Source organism: Gigantopelta aegis, chromosome 10, assembly GCF_016097555.1.
Source record: "Gigantopelta aegis isolate Gae_Host chromosome 10, Gae_host_genome, whole genome shotgun sequence".
In the NCBI taxonomy this organism is placed as follows: Eukaryota; Metazoa; Mollusca; class Gastropoda; order Neomphalida; family Peltospiridae; genus Gigantopelta; species Gigantopelta aegis.
This window is the reverse complement of record NC_054708.1, coordinates 90,691,992-90,713,485: the sequence shown is the minus strand read 5'-3', so window position 1 is coordinate 90,713,485 and position 21,494 is coordinate 90,691,992. Positions and strand designations below refer to the sequence as shown.

Genomic DNA, 21,494 nt, shown 5'->3' with positions numbered 1-21,494 from the left:
AAATATAAAAGTGTGGCCCCCTCCGCGCACTTTTTGGCACCTTCCTGCACCACTAATATCTCTCTCTGTCTCTCTCTCTCTGTGTGTGTGTGTGTGTGTGTACATCCCTGTATACTGTATACTGTATACTGTATATACTGTAACATTAGTACACTGTAGCTGAAATCGGTTGACAATTAACAGTTGCTAATTTAAGCGATGTTTATTTCGCCTGCACGCCGAAATTGCGCTTTGCCAAGTAACACGGTTCCAACTACTCAACACCCCTCAGAACAATAGGAGTGAACTGTGGAAAAGATTTGACTGTATTACAATGCTTCGCCACATTAAAATAAAAACTGGTCTACTAACCCCTATCATATTTTTTATAAAAAGCACACAACACTGTTTACATGCCGGTATTTTTATTATTTTTTTATAATTCTGGACAAAATATTGTTGAAGTTTTAAAAGAAGAAAGAAATAAACCATACCTTTTGTCAAATATATCATATCAAAACATTATCGTTGGATATATTTTATTTATTGTGTACTAAGCCAAAACAAGGGTGCAAAAAGTGACTGTCGTCAAAATGTAGCGAGTACAGAACAGTAGCAGATGATCAAATTATAGGAGATAAACATCAGCTGACCCTGACAGAAAATAGTTTGTAACTCTATCTATTTATCCTGGTTCATGAATTTTCCTTCATAACTATGGATTAAATGTGTCTGAAGTTCTACAGTAGTATGTTTTGATTTATTATTGTCAACAGCGCGTTAGTGTTTAAAGGCTGACCCAAACCCAACAAAGATGGCCGTGTCTAGCCAATTCACCAATGGATAATACCTGAGAATTTTGAGTTAAAAAAGTGGTTTTCGGCAAGTATTTTCACTAGACAATGATGGAACGTCACAGTAATTTTGAGGAATCGATCACCGATTGTGACAGGTAATTTGACAATAAATTTTATAGTTTTACCAACATGTATAATGACCAAATATTGGGATTATGGATCATAGTTTGTTTTTTCAAAACAAAGACTGGTCAATAAAACAGTTATTGGGAATAATGGACATAAATTGCGACTTCGATGTTTTCCCTAATTTTAACCAACATTAACTAATCTAAAATATAAAAATTTAGAAAAATCCACAAATGTAATAGTTACCAATTCAAATATGATCTTTATTTTATGTATTTATAAAACACTTAAGTGAATATATGTGAGTAAAAGTTATAAATTTGTACCAACTCAACATGGTTTTTGTCAAAAATTAATCCAGTAGTCTGAAGGTTATAGTGTGGCATACAAAATCAAAATCCTGGTATGTCCAGGATATCGGACTACTGTTGTTATAGTCTGGCAAACAAAATCAAAATCCTGGTATGTCCAGGATATCGGACTACTGTTGTTATAGTCTGGCAAACAAAATCAAAATCCTGGTATGTCCAGGATATCGGACTACTGTTGTTATAGTCTCAAACAAATGATGCATTTATTTTATTTGCAGCATTCACATAAATTACTTTCAGATTTATCAAATAAAAAAATTTTAAAAAAATTTAACATTTTTTTTGAAGGCTTGCAAGGTTCAGGGAAACACCATGATCGATTAGCAAAACGTTCCAAAATGTGTACAAACCCGGTTGCTTATACTGGCACACAAAGCAGCCTTGTGTTGTGGAAACCGGACCATAATTCCACATGTAAAATAGTTCCTTGTCCATAAAAACCACTTGCTCCTCATATGTATCTTCAGGCACTGTTCCCTCAAACAGCGCAAAGTCAACCCAGGAGCCATCGTGCCAGGCACTGTGCATCAGAGACGTCCCGCTTAGACCTGAAACACAGTACAAGTAAGAAAAATCACTGACCTCAGCTCACGTCGAATAGATCAATCTTAAGTCTAGCCCATATTACACAATGCAACATAACTGAATGATCATGTTGTGAGCCATCCTACAATACAACTCAACTGAAATAAGATTCTATTGTATTTACATCCAAAAAGAAGATAATGATAATCCATTTTTATACATGTCAATTAAAAATTGTTGATGTTGTAGCATTCCTGGGTTTCATCTGATCTATCATTTCATTTGTTTGTTTGTTTGTTTCTGTTTTTGTAGGGGGTTTTAATTGTTTTTTTGGGGGTGTGTTATATTTATTTTGGTTTGATCTCTAGCTATATTTCTTATTAACTTCACTAATAATCATGTTAGTCCATGGACTTGTCGGTACCATTTCGAGAGAAAGAGGCTCAATACATTTTTTTGGGATAGAACATCGCCTTGGGCACATTTATGAATATGATGGACATTCCCATGTGGTAGTTTTATATCTTTTTTGGGTGCTATATGTGTTTTGGGGGTAAAATCACATTTTGTGAAACTTACCTTTTAAAAACGGAACGTACATCTAGAACAAAAATGCAAAAAGTGGAAATTGTGACCAGTGCAATTGTAGATTTGTTTATACCATTTATTTAACCTTTTTCTCAATGGCAACGGCTATTTTGGGGTAAACAATATGTTTTTAGTGACAAAATTTCACAATAAAATAAAAATTCACATATCAGAACTTGAATAAAATATTTTGGTGTTTTCAATGACAAACCCATTGTGAGATCGCCAGAAAGTTTTTATTTAATTACATTGGTGTACCATATATTTAGGCAGACTACTATAGTCAATTTTGGGGTAAAAACGTCAGTTTCGAAATTCCACTTTTATGAAAATGGCAGAAAAGTGTGATTTTGAGATTTCCTTACATCACCAAAAGCTGTCAAAATTAAGTATATCGGTAAAAATCCATTGCAAAGTGATGTTCATTCATTGATATTCCTTAGGTGCCATTGATGACTGGTTGCCATGGAAACTGATTTCTTTCTTTTCACTTGCTATAATTGATTTGAATAATGGCTACCCAGGTTAGACATTTTGTGGCACAGCTTGTAATCTTTTACAATACAATATTCAATTCATGCTTCAGTTACAAACTTTTTAACAATATAAACAGGAAACAAGTGTTAAAGTCTGTTTGTTTAACACCACCACTAAAGCACATTGATTCATTTATCATCGGCTATTGGATGGGAAAATCGCATTTTAAGAAATATACCTTACAAAGAGGGTTTGTACAGCTGGAAAACAATTAAAAAAGTCAAAATGTTAATATTATCACCAGTACCTGGTTTGATTTTTGTTTAAATACCATTTATTCAAACATTTTCTCAACGGTTACCATGACAACAGCCATTTCGGGGTAAAAATACAATTTGTAGTGACAAAATTAAAAAAAAATCATATCTCAGGATTGGTATGAAATATTTGAGTGTTTTGAACGGCAAACCCATTCTCAGATACCCAGGCAGTTTTTTAGTTAATTTGTGTTCAATATATTTAGGCAGAATAGTTTTTAGTTAATTTGTGTTCAATATAGTTAGGCAGAATAGTTTTTAGTTAATTTGTGTTCAATATATGTAGGCAGAATAGTTTTTAGTTAATTTGTGTTCAATATAGTTAGGCAGAATAGTTTTTAGTTAATTTGTGTTCAATATAGTTAGGCAGAATAGTTTTTAGTTAATTTGTGTTCAATATAGTTAGGCAGAATAGTTTTTAGTTAATTTGTGTTCAATATAGTTAGGCAGAATAGTTTTTAGTTAATTTGTGTTCAATATATGTAGGCAGAATAGTTTTTAGTTAATTTGTGTTCAATATATGTAGGCAGAATAGTTTTTAGTTAATTTGTGTTCAATATAGTTAGGCAGAATAGTTTTTAGTCAATTTGTGATCAATATATTTAGGCAGAATAGTTTTTAGTTAATTTGTGTTCAATATATTTAGGCAGAATAGTCAATGTAAAAACATTAGTTTCGAATTTAAATAGCAGAACAGAGAGATTTTGGTGTTTCCTTGGGTTGAGTGCCATATATGTAAAAACACAGGCCACACCAGGGTAGCAGTTCCATGCCATGTATGTAAAAACACAGGCCACACCAGGGTAGCAGTTCCATGCCATGTATGTAAAAACACAGGCCACACCAGGGTAGCAGTTCCATGCCATGTATGTAAAAACACAGGCCACACCAGGGTAGCAGTTCTATGCCATGTATGTAAAAACAAAGGCCACACCAGGCTAGCAGTTCTATGCCATGTATGGAAAAACACAGGCCACACCAGGGTAGCAGTTCTATGCCATGTATGGAAAAACACAGGCCACACCAGGGTAGCAGTCCATGCCATGTATGTAAAAACACAGGCCACACCAGGGTAGCAGTTCTATGCCATGTATGTAAAAACACAGGCCACACCAGGTAGCAGTTCTATGCCATGTATGGAAAACCACAGGCCACACCAAGGTAGCAGTTCTATGCCATGTATGTAAAAACACAGGCCACACCAGGGTAGTTGTTCTATGCCATGTATGTAAAAACACAGGCCACACCAGGTAGCAGTTCTATGCCATGTATGGAAAACCACAGGCCACACCAAGGTAGCAGTTCTATGCCATGTATGTAAAAACACAGGCCACACCAGGGTAGTTGTTCTATGCCATGTATGTAAAACCACAGGCCACACCAGGGTAGCAGTTCTATGCAAACCAGGCTGTCCGTTTACTTATTTTTTCGAGAAAAGCAAGGCATGGATTTCACTTTAGCCAGGATGTCTGGTTCGATATGTAGCATGATGGATAGAGAGCACGATGTTCCTGAGATGGGTGGTTCATGATGTAGCATGATGGATAGAGAGCACGATGTTCCTGAGATGGATGGTTCGTAATGTAGCATGGTGGATAGAGGGCACGATGTTCCTAAGACGGGTGGTTCGTGATGTAGCATGATGGTTAGAGAGCACGATGTTCCTGAGACGGGTGGTTCATGATGTAGCATGATGGATAGACAGCACGATGTTCCTGAGACGGATGGTTCGTGATGTAGCATGATGGATAGAGAGCACGATGTTCGTGAGACAGGTGGTTCATGATGTAGCATGATGGATAGAGAGCACGATGTTCCTGAGACGGATGGTTCGTGATATAGAATGATGGATAGAGAGCACGATGTTCCTGAGATGGGTGGTTCATTATGTAGCAAGATGGATAGAGAGCACGATGTTCCTGGGATGTGGTGGTGGTTCGTGATGTACCATGACGGATAGAGGGCATGATGTTCCTGGGATGTGCTGGTGGTTCGTGATGTAGCATGACGGATAGAGAGCACGATGTTCCTGGGATGTGATGGTGGTTCGTGATGTAGCATGACGGATAGAGAGCACAATGTTCCTGGGATGTGGTGGTTCATAATGTAGCATGACGGATATAGGGCATGATGTTCCTGAGATGGGTAGTTCGTGATGTAGCATGACGGATAGAGAGCACAATGTTCCTGGGATGTGGTGGTGGTTCGTGATGTAGCATGACGGATAGAGAGCACGATGTTCCTGGGATGTGGTGGTGGTTCGTGATGTAGCATGATGGATAGAGAGCACGATGTTCCTGAGACGGGTGGTTCGTGATGCAGAATGAACGATAGAGAGCACAATATTCCTGAGAGGGGGGTGGTTCCTGATGCAAAATGATGGATAGAGAGCACAATATTCCTGAGAGGGGGGTGGTTCATGATGCAGAATGATGGATAGAGAGCACAATATTCCTGAGAGGGGGGTAGTTCATGATGCAAAATGATGGATAGAGAGCACAATATTCCTGAGAGGGATGGTGGTTTCTGATGCAGAATGATGGATAGAGAGCACAATATTCCTGAGAGGGGGGTGGTTCATGATGCAGAATGATGGATAGAGCACAATATTCCTGAGAGGGGGGTGGTTCATGATGCAGAATGATGGATAGAGCACAATATTCCTGAGAGGGGGTGGTTCATGATGCAGAATGATGGACAGATAGCACAATATTCCTGAGAGGGGGTGGATCGTGATGTAGCATGACAGATAGATAGCACGATGTTCCTGGGATGTGGTGGTGGTTCGTGATGTAGCATGACAGATAGAGAGCACGATGTTCCTGGGATGTCGTGGTGGTTCGTAATGTAGCATGATGGATATAGGGCATGATGTTCCTGAGATGGGTAGTTCGTGATGTAGCATGACGGATAGAGAGCACGATGTTCCTGGGATGTGGTGGTGGTTCATGATGTAGCATGATGGATAGAGAGTACGATGTTCCTGAGACGGGTGGTTCATGATGCATAATGAACGATAGAGAGCACAATATTCCTGAGAGGGGGGGGTGGTTCCTGATGCAAAATGATGGATAGAGAGCACAATATTCCTGAGAGGGGGTGGTTCATGATGCAGAATGATGGATAGAGAGCACAATATTCCTGAGAGGGGGGTGGTTCATGGTGCAGAATGATGGATAGAGCACAATATTCCTGAGAGGGGGTGGTTCATGATGCAAAATGACGGATAGAGAGCACAATATTCTTGAGAGGGGTGATGGTTCCTGATGTAGCATGATGGATAGAGAGCACAATATTCCTGAGAGGGGGGTGGTTCATGATGCAAAATGATGGATAGAGAGCACAATATTCCTGAGAGGGGGGTGGTTCATGGTGCAGAATGATGGATGGAGAGCACAATATTCCTGAGAGGGGGGTGGTTCCTGATGCAGAATGATGGATAGAGAGCACAATATTCCTGAGAGGGGCTAGTGGTTCCTGATGCAGAATGATAGATAGAGAGCACAATATTCCTGGGGGGGGGGGGGGGGGTGGTTCGTGATGCAGAATGATGGATAGATAGGACAATATTCCTGAGAGGGGGGGGTGGTTCGTGATATAGCATGATGGATAGAGAGCACAATATTCCTGAGGGGGTGATGGTTCACAATATTCCTGAGGGGTGGTGGTTCATAATATTCCTGAGAGGGGGGTGGTTCATAATATTCCTGAGAGGGGGGTGGTTCATGAAGGAGAATGATGGATAGAGAGCACAATATTCCTGAGAGGGGGGTGGTTCATGATGCAGAATGATGGCTAGAGAGCACAATATTCCTGAGAGGGGGGTGGTTCATGATGCAGAATGATGGATAGAGAGCACAATATTCCTGAGAGGGGGGTGGTTCATGATGCAAAATGATGGATAGAGAGCACAATATTCCTGAGAGGGATGGTGGTTTCTGATGCAGAATGATGGATAGAGAGCACGATGTTCCTGAGACGGGTGGTTCGTGATGTAGCATGATGGATAGAGAGCACGATGTTCCTGGGATGTGGTGGTGGTTCGTGATGTAGCATGACGGATAGAGAGCACGATGTTCCTGAGATGGGTGGTTCGTGAAGCAGAATGATGGATAGAGAGCACAATATTCCATAGGGGGGTGGTGGTTCATAATATTCCTGAGGGGGGGGGGGGGGGGGGCTAGTGGTTCCTGATGCAGAATGATGGATAGAGAGCACAATATTCCTGAGAGGGGGGGGGGGTGGTTCATGATGCAGAATGATGGATAGAGAGCACAATATTCCTTAGGGGGGTTGTGGTTCATAATATTCCTGAGGGGGGCTAGTGGTTCCTGATGCAGAATGATGGATAGAGAGTACAATATTCCTGAGAGGGGAATGGTTCATAATATTCCTGAGAGGGGGGTGGTTCATGATGCAGAATGATGGATAGAGAGCACAATATTCCTGAGGGGGGCTAGTGGTTCCTGATGCAGAATGATGGATAGAGAGCAAAATATTCCTGAGAAGGGGGGTGGTTCATAATATTCCTGAGACGGGGGTGGTTTGTGATGCAGAATGATGGATAGAGAGCACAATATTCCTGAGAGGGGGGTGGTTTGTGATGCAGAATGATGGATAGATACCACTATATTCCTGAGAGGGGTGGTGGTTCGTGATGTAGCATGACGGACAGAGAGCATGATGTTCCTGGGATGTGGTGGTGGTTCGTGATGTAGCATGATAGATAGAGAGCACGATGTTCCTGAGACGGGTGGTTCGTGATGTGCATGATGGATAGAGAGCACAATGTTCCTGAGACGGGTGGTTCGTGATGTGCATGATGGATAGAGAGCACAATGTTCCTAGGATGTGGTGGTGGTTCGTGATGTAGCATGACGGAGAGAGCACAATGTTCCTGGGATGTGGTGGTGGTTTGTGATGTAGCATGACGGATAGAGGGCATGATGTTCCTGAGACGGGTAGTTCGTGATGTAGCTTGACGGATAGAAAGCACGATGTTCCTGGGATGTGGTGGTGGTTCCTGATGCAGAATGATGGATAGAGAGCACAATATTCCTGACAGGGGGGTGGTGGTTCATGGTGCAGAATGATGGATAGAGAGCACAATATTCCTGAGGGGGGGGGGGGGGGTCGTGATGCAGAATGATGGATTGATAGCACAATATTCCTGAGAGGGGGTGGTTCGTGATGCAGAATGATGGATAGAGAGCACAATATTCGTGAGAGGGGGGTGGTTCATGAAGCAGAATGATGGATAGAGAGCACAATATTCCTGAGAGGGGGGTGGTTCATGAAGCAGAATGATGGATAGAGAGCACAATATTCCTGAGAGTGGGGTGGTTCGTGATATAGCATGATGGATAGAGAGCACGATGTTCCTGAGACGGGTGGTTCGTGATGTAGCATGATGGATAGAGAGCATGATGTTCCTGGGATGTGGTGGTGGTTCGTGATGTAGCATGACGGATAGAGAGCACGATGTTCCTGGGATGTGGTGGCGGTTTGTGATGTAGCATGACAAATAGAGAGCACGATGTTCCTGGGATGTGGTGTTGGTTCGTGATGTAGCATGACGGATAGAGAGCACGATGTTCCTGGGATGTGGTGGTGGTTCGTGATGTAGCATGACGGATTTCGTAATGTAGCATGATGGATAGAGAGCACGATGTTCCTGGGATGTGGTGGTGGTTCGTGATGTAGCATGACAGTTTACGAGCACGATGTTCCTGGGATGTGGTGGTGGTTCGTGATGTAGCATGACAGTTTACGAGCACGATGTTCCTGGGATGTGGTGGTGGTTCGTGATGTGGCATGATGATGGATAGAGAGCACGATGTTCCTGGGATGTGGTGGTGGTTCGTAATGTAGCATGACGGATTGAGAGCACGATGTTCCTGGGATGTGGTGGTGGTTCGTGATGCAGAATGACGGATAGAGAGCACGATGTTCCTGGGATGTGGTGGTGGTTCGTGATGTAGCATGACGGATAGAGAGCACGATGTTCCTGGGATGTAGCATAACGGATAGAGAGCACGATTGTCCTGGGATGTGGTGGTGGTTCGTGATGTAGCATGACGGATAGACAGCACGATGTTCCTGGGATGTGGTGGTGGTTTGTGATGTAGCATGACGGATTTCGTGATGTAGCATGACCGATAGAGTACGATGTTCCTGGGATGTGGTGGTGGTTCGTGATGTAGCACGACGGATTTTGTGATGTAGCATGACGGATAGAGAGCACGATGTTCCTGGGATGTGGTGGTGGTTCGTGATGTAGCATGACGGATAGAGAGCACGATGTTCCTGGGATGTAGCATGATGGATAGAGAGCAAGATTTTCCTGGGATGTGGTGGTCGTTCGTGATGTAGCATGACGGATAGAGAGCACGATGTTCCTGGGATGTGGTGGTGGTTCGTGATGTAGCATGACAGTTTACGAGCACGATGTTCCTGGGATGTGGTGGTGGTTCGTGATGTAGCATGACAGTTTACGAGCACGATGTTCCTGGGATGTGGTGGTGGTTCGTGATGTGGCATGATGATGGATAGAGAGCACGATGTTCCTGGGATGTGGTGGTGGTTCGTAATGTAGCATGACGGATTGAGAGCACGATGTTCCTGGGATGTGGTGGTGGTTCGTGATGCAGAATGACGGATAGAGAGCACAATGTTCCTAGGATGTGGTGGTGGTTCGTGATGTAGCATGACGGAGAGAGCACAATGTTCCTGGGATGTGGTGGTGGTTTGTGATGTAGCATGACGGATAGAGGGCATGATGTTCCTGAGACGGGTAGTTCGTGATGTAGCTTGACGGATAGAAAGCACGATGTTCCTGGGATGTGGTGGTGGTTCCTGATGCAGAATGATGGATAGAGAGCACAATATTCCTGACAGGGGGGTGGTGGTTCATGGTGCAGAATGATGGATAGAGAGCACAATATTCCTGAGGGGGGGGGGGGGGGGGGGGGGGGGGGTCGTGATGCAGAATGATGGATTGATAGCACAATATTCCTGAGAGGGGGTGGTTCGTGATGCAGAATGATGGATAGAGAGCACAATATTCGTGAGAGGGGGGTGGTTCATGAAGCAGAATGATGGATAGAGAGCACAATATTCCTGAGAGGGGGGTGGTTCATGAAGCAGAATGATGGATAGAGAGCACAATATTCCTGAGAGTGGGGTGGTTCGTGATATAGCATGATGGATAGAGAGCACGATGTTCCTGAGACGGGTGGTTCGTGATGTAGCATGATGGATAGAGAGCATGATGTTCCTGGGATGTGGTGGTGGTTCGTGATGTAGCATGACGGATAGAGAGCACGATGTTCCTGGGATGTGGTGGCGGTTTGTGATGTAGCATGACAAATAGAGAGCACGATGTTCCTGGGATGTGGTGTTGGTTCGTGATGTAGCATGACGGATAGAGAGCACGATGTTCCTGGGATGTGGTGGTGGTTCGTGATGTAGCATGACGGATTTCGTAATGTAGCATGATGGATAGAGAGCACGATGTTCCTGGGATGTGGTGGTGGTTCGTGATGTAGCATGACAGTTTACGAGCACGATGTTCCTGGGATGTGGTGGTGGTTCGTGATGTAGCATGACAGTTTACGAGCACGATGTTCCTGGGATGTGGTGGTGGTTCGTGATGTGGCATGATGATGGATAGAGAGCACGATGTTCCTGGGATGTGGTGGTGGTTCGTAATGTAGCATGACGGATTGAGAGCACGATGTTCCTGGGATGTGGTGGTGGTTCGTGATGCAGAATGACGGATAGAGAGCACGATGTTCCTGGGATGTGGTGGTGGTTCGTGATGTAGCATGACGGATAGAGAGCACGATGTTCCTGGGATGTAGCATAACGGATAGAGAGCACGATTGTCCTGGGATGTGGTGGTGGTTCGTGATGTAGCATGACGGATAGACAGCACGATGTTCCTGGGATGTGGTGGTGGTTTGTGATGTAGCATGACGGATTTCGTGATGTAGCATGACCGATAGAGTACGATGTTCCTGGGATGTGGTGGTGGTTCGTGATGTAGCACGACGGATTTTGTGATGTAGCATGACGGATAGAGAGCACGATGTTCCTGGGATGTGGTGGTGGTTCGTGATGTAGCATGACGGATAGAGAGCACGATGTTCCTGGGATGTAGCATGATGGATAGAGAGCAAGATTTTCCTGGGATGTGGTGGTCGTTCGTGATGTAGCATGACGGATAGAGAGCACGATGTTCCTGGGATGTGGTGGTGGTTCGTGATGTAGCATGACAGTTTACGAGCACGATGTTCCTGGGATGTGGTGGTGGTTCGTGATGTAGCATGACAGTTTACGAGCACGATGTTCCTGGGATGTGGTGGTGGTTCGTGATGTGGCATGATGATGGATAGAGAGCACGATGTTCCTGGGATGTGGTGGTGGTTCGTAATGTAGCATGACGGATTGAGAGCACGATGTTCCTGGGATGTGGTGGTGGTTCGTGATGCAGAATGACGGATAGAGAGCACGATGTTCCTGGGATGTGGTGGTGGTTCGTGATGTAGCATGACGGATAGAGAGCACGATGTTCCTGGGATGTAGCATAACGGATAGAGAGCACGATTGTCCTGGGATGTGGTGGTGGTTCGTGATGTAGCATGACGGATAGACAGCACGATGTTCCTGGGATGTGGTGGTGGTTCGTGATGTAGCATGACGGATAGAGAGCACGATGTTCCTGGGATGTAGCATAACGGATAGAGAGCACGATTGTCCTGGGATGTGGTGGTGGTTCGTGATGTAGCATGACGGATAGACAGCACGATGTTCCTGGGATGTGGTGGTGGTTTGTGATGTAGCATGACGGATTTCGTGATGTAGCATGACCGATAGAGTACGATGTTCCTGGGATGTGGTGGTGGTTCGTGATGTAGCACGACGGATTTTGTGATGTAGCATGACGGATAGAGAGCACGATGTTCCTGGGATGTGGTGGTGGTTCGTGATGTAGCATGACGGATAGAGAGCACGATGTTCCTGGGATGTAGCATGATGGATAGAGAGCAAGATTTTCCTGGGATGTGGTGGTCGTTCGTGATGTAGCATGACGGATAGACAGCACGATGTTCCTGGGATGTGGTGGTGGTTCGTGATGTAGCATGACGGATAGAGAGCACGATGTTCCAGGGATGTGGTGGTGGTTCGTGATGTAGCATGACGGATAGAGAGCACGATGTTCCTGGGATGTAGCACGACAGATAGAAAGCATGTTTGTCCTGGGATGTGGTGGTGGTTCGTGATGTAGCATGACGGATAGACAGCACGATGTTCCTGGGATGTGGTGGTGGTTTGTGACGTAGCATGACGGATTTCGTGATGTAGCATGACGGATAGACAGCACGATGTTCGTGGGATGTGGTGGTGGTTTGTGATGTAGCATGACGGATTTCGTGATGTAGCATGACCGATAGAGAGTACGATGTTCCTGGGATGTGGTGGTGGTTCGTGATGTAGCACGACGGATTTTGTGATGTAGCATGATGGATAGAGAGCACGATGTTCCTGGGATGTGGTGGTGGTTCGTGATGTAGCATGACGGATAGACAGCACAATGTTCCTGGAATGTAGCATGACGGATAGAGAGCACAATGTTCCTGGGATGTGGTGGTGGTTCGTGATGTAGCATGACAGATTTCGTGATGTAGCATGACGGACAGAGAGCACGATGTTCCTGGGATGTGGTGGTGGTTCGTAATGTAGTATGACGGATAGAGAGCATGATGTTCCTGGGATGTAGCATGACGGATAGAGAGCACGTTGTTCCTGGGATGTGGTGGTGGTTCATGATGTAGCATGACGGATAGAGAGCAGTATGTTCCTGGGATGTGGTGGTGGTTCTTGATGTAGCATGACGGACAGAGATCAGAATGTTTTTGAGGGGGATCATCATGCAGACAATATGACATCAATACCACGAAACACAAAATTATAAATCTCCCGGCAGATATAGTGCCAGTAGTGGGTTTGGTTCTGACTCACCCAGCAGCATTTTTGCCTCTTTAGGGTGAGTGGACAAGTGTATTTCTGCAGGCTGTAATATTCATCATTTTGTTCTGAATATGTTTCATTTGAATAAAATTTACAGATGTTGACTTAAATTTTGGACTTTTATTGCGTAGGAAAAAAACAAAAGAAAATTTAGAAAACTAAAAGTATGGTAGTTTTTCTCCTACAACAGTTAACCACGTACCATCAGATGTGGCAAAAAGCATACCATATAAGCAAACCATGTAACCTTGATGCATCCATATTTACAATTGAATCTGCAAATAATAGTGTAATTAGAATAAATACCTACCTATAAACCATTTAGTGCAGGTAGAATGGCGCATAAGATCCGAGTACATCAATCTATGCTCAAAAATCGTATGAATGGATGGCAGATATCCCCCATGCTCTCTGCAAGTCTCGGCTGCTTTACTGAATTCCATTCTCCGAGGAAAAAACTCATAATATGTAGGTGGCATTGGAAGAAACTCTATCGTATTTTTAAATATAGGGTAGTTCACAGCCAATAGCTTAGGACCCTGCCACTGAGGTTGAACATCTGTTAAAGAGAGAGCATACTATACATTTATTATCCACATGGTTCATAACTACGTTAATAAAACGCCCACGAAACACATCTGCAATAACAAGTAATCACGTGACTATATAACATGACTTAATTTGCTTCTGCATGCTTAGCTCTTTGTATGTAAAATTTTTAATAGCATTTTATATTAAATTAATAAATTAACATTCACTGTAACTTTATTGTATTTTATCAATGGTTGGGGAATAATATCACTGTGTTTGGATTTTGAGACGAGACGAAGTCACTCACAAAATATTTTTTTTTTAAATAATATAAATCCAACCCCTGCAATTAAGAAAATGTCCACGGCAAAAAACCCCAAAAACATGTCATTGAAAAAAACAAAAAAACATGTCATTGAACACAAAAAAACATGTCATAGAAAAAACACAAAAAACATGTCATTGAAAAAACACAAAAAAACATGTCATAGAAAAAACACAAAAAACATGTCATTGAAAAAACACAAAAAACATGTCATTGAAAAAACACAAAAAACATGTCATTGAAAAAACACAAAAAACATGCCATTGAAAAAAACCCAAAAACATGTCATTGAAAAAACACAAAAAAACATGTCATTGAAAAAACACAAAAAACATGTCATTTAAAAAACCCAAAAAACATGTCATTGAAAAAAAACCCAAAACATGTCATAGAAAAAACCCCAAAAACATGTCATTGAAAAACCCAAAAAAAACATGTCATTGAAAAAACACAAAAAACATGATATTGAAAAAACCCACAAAAATACATGCCATTGAAAAAACACAAAAAACATGTCATTGAAAAAACCAAACAAAAAACATGTCATTGAGAAAAAACAAAAAACGTGTCATTGAAAAAACACAAAAAACGTGTCATTGAAAAAACACAAAAAACATGTCATTGAAAAAACCCTGAATATAGTCCAAGGCAAGAAAGTGCCATGGAGAATTAAAAACTCCACGGCAAACTCCACGGCGTTGCCGATTGCCGTGGGCAATGGCGAAGGTCCAGAAATTATCTCCCCCTTAGAGGCCATGTCGTTACTATACACCCTATAGACTCGCTTTAAACAGCTGTTCGGTAGTATGATTTGAAGCCACTGGTCGTGTATAATGTTACTTTGTCCACCATTGTACGAACAGAAAAGGTGGTCATATTTTTTCAGACGATGAGGCATTGCACAAAGAATGTCTGGACTGCATAACAGATCTAGTATATGACAAAATACAACAAAAAACAAAACAAACAGTGAATTGCTGGAAAACGAGACGTTTGTATGTCATTGCCAAAAACCTATCCCTTCTCAGTGTGTGGATTTAAAAAAAAAAAAATATTTATATATTATTTGAATAAAATCTAGTTGAAATATTATATTTTCTTCCTTTTATGTACATGTATGTTATGTGGACATTTGTTTATTTGTGTGTTTTATTCACTGCTTTTTGGTGAGGGGGAGGGTTTTGGTGGCATTGATCATGTTTGTTGTCGATTATTAATTGATTAATTAATTTATTTATTTTTAATCAATAATTTTACAAAACTAAAAGAAAAAGTGTTTTAGAAACAACACACTTTTTTTAATTTATGTACAGAGCCAGCGGAGTGTATTTAAAAGTGGAGATGGGGTGGGGGTACTAGTAGTGTGCTATCAGAAGGTTGTGGTGTGTGTGTGTGTGAAAGAGAGAGAGACAGCAGAGTGTATTTGAAAGTGGAGATGGGGTGGGGGTACTAGTAGTGTGCTATCAGAAGGTTGTGGTGAGTGTGTGAAAGAGAGAGAGAGACAGTGGAGTGTATTTGAAAGTGGGGATGGGGTGGGGGTACTAGTAGTGTGCTGTCAGTTAAAAGGTTATGGTGTGTGTGTGAAAGACAGAGAGACAGCGGAGTGTATTTGAAAGTGGAGATGGGGTGGGGGTACTAGTAGTGTGCTATCAGAAGGTTGTGGTGAGTGTGTGAAAGAGAGAGAGACAGTGGAGTGTATTTGAAAGTGGGGATGGGGTGGGGGTACTAGTAGTGTGCTATCAGAAGGTTGTGGTGTGTGTGTGAAAGAGAGAGAGACAGCAGAGTGTATTTGAAAGTGGAGATGGGGTGGGGGTACTAGTAGTGTGCTGTTAGTTAAAAGGTTGTGGTGTGTGTGTGTGTGAAAGAGAGAGAGAGAGAGACAGTAGAGTGTATTTGAAAGTGGAGATGGGGTGGGGGTACTAGTAGTGTGCTGTTAGTTAAAAGGTTGTGTGTGTGTGTGTGAAAGAGAGAGAGACAGTGGAGTGTATTTGAAAGTGGTGATGGGGTGGGGGTACTAGTAGTGTGCTGTTAGTTAAAAGGTTGTGGTGTGTGTGTGTGTGAAAGAGAGAGAGAGAGAGACAGCAGAGTGTATTTGAAAGTGGAGATGGGGTGGGGGTACTAGTAGTGTGCTGTTAGTTAAAAGGTTGTGGTGTGTGTGTGTGTGAAAGAGAGAGAGAGAGAGACAGTAGAGTGTATTTGAAAGTGGAGATGGGGTGGGGGTACTAGTAGTGTGCTGACAGTTAAAAGGTTGTGGTGTGTGTGTGTGTGTGAAAGAGAGAGAGAGAGAGAGAGAGAGAGAGAGAGAGAGAGAGACAGCGGAGTGTATTTGAAAGTGGGGATGGGGTGGGGGTACTAGTAGTGTGCTATCAGAAGGTTGTGGTGTGTGTGTGAAAGACAGAGAGACAGCGGAGTGTATTTTGAAAGTGGAGATGGGGTGGGGGTACTAGTAGTGTGCTATCAGAAGGTTGTGATCAGAAGTGAGTGTGTGAAAGAGAGAGAGACAGTGTGGAGTGTATTTGAAAGTGGAGATGGGGTGGGGGTACTAGTAGTGTGCTGTTAGTTAAAAGGTTTAGTGGTGTGTGTGTGTGTGTGTGAAAGAGAGAGAGAGAGAGACAGTAGAGTGTATTTGAAAGTGGAGATGGGGTGGGGGTACTAGTAGTGTGCTGACAGTTAAAAGGTTGTGGTGTGTGTGTGTGTGTGAAAGAGAGAGAAAGAGAGAGAGACAGAGAGAGAGAGAGAGAGACAGCGGAGTGTATTTGAAAGTGGGGATGGGGTGGGGGTACTAGTAGTGTGCTATCAGAAGGTTGTGGTGTGTGTGTGAAAGACAGAGAGACAGCGGAGTGTATTTGAAAGTGGAGATGGGGTGGGGGTACTAGTAGTGTGCTATCAGAAGGTTGTGGTGAGTGTGTGAAAGAGAGAGAGACAGTGGAGTGTATTTGAAAGTGGGGATGGGGTGGGGGTACTAGTAGTGTGCTATCAGAAGGTTGTGGTGTGTGTGTGAAAGAGAGAGAGACAGCAGAGTGTATTTGAAAGTGGAGATGGGGTGGGGGTACTAGTAGTGTGCTGTTAGTTAAAAGGTTGTGGTGTGTGTGTGTGTGTGAAAGAGAGAGAGAGAGAGACAGTAGAGTGTATTTGAAAGTGGAGATGGGGTGGGGGTACTAGTAGTGTGCTGACAGATAAAAGGTTGTGGTGTGTGTGTGTGTGTGTGAAAGAGAGAGAGAGAGAGAGAGAGAGAGAGAGAGAGAGAGAGAGAGAGAGAGAGACAGCGGAGTGTATTTGAAAGTGGGGATGGGGTGGGGGTACTAGTAGTGTGCTATCAGAAGGTTGTGGTGTGTGTGTGTGAAAGACAGAGAGACAGCGGAGTGTATTTGAAAGTGGGGATGGGTGGGGGTACTAGTAGTGTGCTATCAGAAGGTTATGGTGTGTGTGTGTGAAAGAGAGAGAGACAGTGGAGTGTATTTGAAAGTGGGGATGGGGGTGGGGGTACTAGTAGTGTGCTATTAGAAGGTTATGGTGTGTGTGTGTGAAAGACAGAGAGACAGCGGAGTGTATTTGAAAGTGGGGATGGGTGGGGGGGAGGTACTAGTAGTGTGCTATCAGAAGGTTGTGGGTGAGTGTGTGAAAGAGAGAGAGACAGTGGAGTGTATTTGAAAGTGGGGATGGGGTGGGGGTACTAGTAGTGTGCTATCAGAAGGTTGTGGTGTGTGTGTGAAAGAGAGAGAGACAGCAGAGTGTATTTGAAAGTGGAGATGGGGTGGGGTACTAGTAGTGTGCTGTTTAGTTAAAAGGTTGTGGTGTGTGTTGTGTGTGAAAGAGAGAGAGAGAGAGACAGCAGAGTGTATTTGAAAGTGGAGATGGGGTGGGGGTACTAGTAGTGTGCTGTTAGTTAAAAGGTTGTGGTGTGTGTGTGTGAAAGAGAGAGAGACAGTGGAGTGTATTTGAAAGTGGAGATGGGGTGGGGGTACTAGTAGTGTGCTGACAGTTAAAAGGTTGTGGTGTGTGTGTGTGTGAAAGAGAGAGAGAGAGAGACAGTAGATGTATTTGAAAGTGGAGATGGGGTGGGGGTACTAGTAGTGTGCTGACAGTTAAAAGGTTGTGGTGTGTGTGTGTGTGAAAGAGAGAGAGAGAGAGACAGTAGAGTGTATTTGAAAGTGGAGATGGGGTGGGGGTACTAGTAGTGTGCTGACAGTTAAAAGGTTGTGGTGTGTGTGTGTGTGTGAAAGAGAGAGAGAGAGAGAGAGAGAGAGAGAGAGAGAGAGAGACAGCGGAGTGTATTTGAAAGTGGGGATGGGGTGGGGGTACTAGTAGTGTGCTATCAGAAGGTTGTGGTGTGTGTGTGAAAGACAGAGAGACAGCGGAGTGTATTTGAAAGTGGGGATGGGGTGGGGGTACTAGTAGTGTGCTATCAGAAGGTTATGGTGTGTGTGTGTGAAAGAGAGAGAGACAGTGGAGTGTATTTGAAAGTGGGGATGGGGTGGGGGTACTAGTAGTGTGCTATTAGAAGGTTATGGTGTGTGTGTGTGAAAGACAGAGAGACAGCGGAGTGTATTTGAAAGTGGGGATGGGGTGGGGGTACTAGTAGTGTGCTATCAGAAGGTTGTGGTGAGTGTGTGAAAGAGAGAGAGACAGTGGAGTGTATTTGAAAGTGGGGATGGGGTGGGGGTACTAGTAGTGTGCTATCAGAAGGTTGTGGTGAGTGTGTGAAAGAGAGACAGACAGTGGAGTGTATTTGAAAGTGGGGATGGGGTGGGGGTACTAGTAGTGTGCTATCAGAAGGTTATGGTGTGTGTGAGAGAGAGAGAGAGAGAGAGAGAGAGAGAGAGAGAGAGAGAGAGAGAGAGAGAGAGAGAGAGAGAGAGAGAGCTGAGTGTATTTGAAAGTGGGGATGGGTGGGGGTACTAGTATTGTGCTATCAAAGGTTGTGGTGTGTGTGTGAAAGACAGAGAGACAGCGGAGTGTATTTGAAAGTGGGGATGGGGTGGGGGTACTAGTAGTGTGCTATCAGAAGGTTATGGTGTGTGTGTGTGTAAGAGAGAGAGACAGTGGAGTGTATTTGAAAGTGGGGATGGGGTGGGGGTACTAGTAGTGTGCTATCAGAAGGTTATGGTGTGTGTGTGTGAAAGAGAGAGAGACAGTGGAGTGTATTTGAAAGTGGGGATGGGGTGGGGGTACTAGTAGTGTGCTATCAGAAGGTTATGGTGTGTGTGTGAAAGACAGAGAGACAGCGGAGTGTATTTGAAAGTGGAGATGGGGTGGGGGTACTAGTAGTGTGCTATCAGAAGGTTATGGTGTGTGTGTGTGAAAGAGAGAGAGACAGTGGAGTGTATTTGAAAGTGGGGATGGGGTGGGGGTACTAGTAGTGTGCTATCAGAAGGTTATGGTGTGTGTGTGTGAAAGACAGAGAGACAGCGGAGTGTATTTGAAAGTGGGGATGGGGTGGGGGTACTAGTAGTGTGCTATCAGAAGGTTATGGTGTGTGTGTGTGAAAGAGAGAGAGACAGTGGAGTGTATTTGAAAGTGGGGATGGGGTGGGGGTACTAGTAGTGTGCTATCAGAAGGTTGTGCTTGAAACATGTATGGGGTACCTGTACAAAAAAGTACAAAATTTTTGTGCGGAACTAGGGTAGTGACCCCCTATTTTTTCTGATTTACTTTAAGGGCGAGGGGTGGTAGTATTTATAACCATGGCGTTTATGTCGATTGATACACTGCAAATAGGAGTTTTAGCCACATATGTTATTATTGTTGTCTACAGGATTTGATACGGGATACAGCAACACCACATAGTTATCATACTAGCAATGAAGATGTTATCAAGAAGTGGCATAATAACACTTCAAATTATCACACAAGTTGACATATAAAGTTATCATATATAATGCATTCATTCATTTATATTTCCCACTACATTGCACATGTCACTGACAGGAATTAAGAAAACTTGAAATGGAAACAGATTAATAGAGACTACATATGACCAATTTACTGTCATTTTCTGTGGGAAATACCTGGGAATAATATTTGAATTGGAAAAGTGTTTAGTTATTTAATAACAATGGTGGAAAGTCACGGTAATTTTGAAAAATTAAAAACTGATTGTGACAGCTGATTTGTTTTTAACAACAATAAAATGCATGTAATTTATATATTTGCATAATTTTAAACTAACTGCTCTACAATATCATAAAGCCTAAACAAACTACAAAATAAATCATATTCCTTCACATATGAACATTATTTTATGTATTTATGGACTTTTTAATTGGAAATATGTCAGCACAAAGTTATAAACGTATAACCCCTCAATGTATTTTTTATATATATAAAAAAAAACCTAAATCAGTAGCATATACACGTGCAGGAAATTATGCAGAAAGATTATAGACTTGGGTAAGTAAAGTTTTTATGGGGATTCAGGTAGTGCTTAATTTCCCACAAGGAAAGAAATACCCTACAAAAAAAAAGAGACGAAAACAGATACAATCATACATGTCATTGTAAATGGGGGAAGCCAGACTTCTTTTACAGTACATTTTTTGTCAAAACGTACCAACCATATCTTTTATTAATTTTTTATTAATATAAAATTATGCAAAAAGTAGTAATTATGTATTTTGTACGAGGTTTTAATTTACCATGATGTTTATAACAATAAATTAATAAAATGAGCAATATTTCCAAATAGTGAATTCTGTTATAGATTCATATAGCCTTACGTCAGACTAAATTGTTAATAATACGTAATGTATTTTCTAAACAGCGAATTCTGTTATAGATTCATATAGCCGTACGTCAGACTAAATAGTTAATAACAGTGTTAGAGATTAACGGTATCCCAATATCCCGGGGATACCAGAATTTAATTTTGGATACCAGACTTCAAGAACCCAGTATCCCACCGGGATGCCATATAATACTAAATTTTCAGGTGGGATACCAGATTTTGAAATGTTAGTATCCAACTGGGATACTGGCAAAAAAATGTAATCTCGAACACTGAATAATATGTAATGTATTTTTCAACCAGCGAATTCTGTTATAGATTCATATAGCCGTACGTCAGACTAAATTGTTAATAATATGTAATGGATTTTCCAACCAGCGAATTCTGTTATAGATTCATATAGCCGTACATCAGACTAAATTGTTAATAATATGTAATGGATTTTCCAACCAGCGAATTCTGTTATAGATTCATATAGCCGTACGTCAGACTAAATTGTTAATAATATGTAATGGATTTTCCAACCAGCGAATTCTGTTATAGATTCATATAGCCGTACGTCAGACTAAATTGTTAATAATATGTAATGTATTTTCCAAACAGTGAATTCTGTTATAGATTCATATAGTCTTACGTCAGACTAAATTGTTAATAATATGTAATGTATTTTCCAACCAGCGAATTCTGTTATAGATTATT

The 21,494-nt window shown here is 42.5% G+C and overlaps 1 protein-coding gene across 2 annotated transcripts in view; it reads right to left on the bottom strand.

Annotated features, from left to right (window-relative positions):
• The window catches only part of LOC121382592, a 142,094-nt gene that overhangs the window by 25,089 nt on the left and 95,511 nt on the right, over positions 1 to 21,494 (bottom strand). For both annotated transcript variants that reach the window (XM_041512101.1, XM_041512102.1), the window contains exons 12-13: positions 13,526 to 13,774; positions 1,627 to 1,824 (exon numbers count right to left, since the gene is read on the bottom strand). In XM_041512101.1, coding sequence (XP_041368035.1) covers positions 1,627 to 1,824; positions 13,526 to 13,774 — 447 coding nt within the window. The remainder of the gene's footprint in view (positions 1 to 1,626; positions 1,825 to 13,525; positions 13,775 to 21,494) is intronic.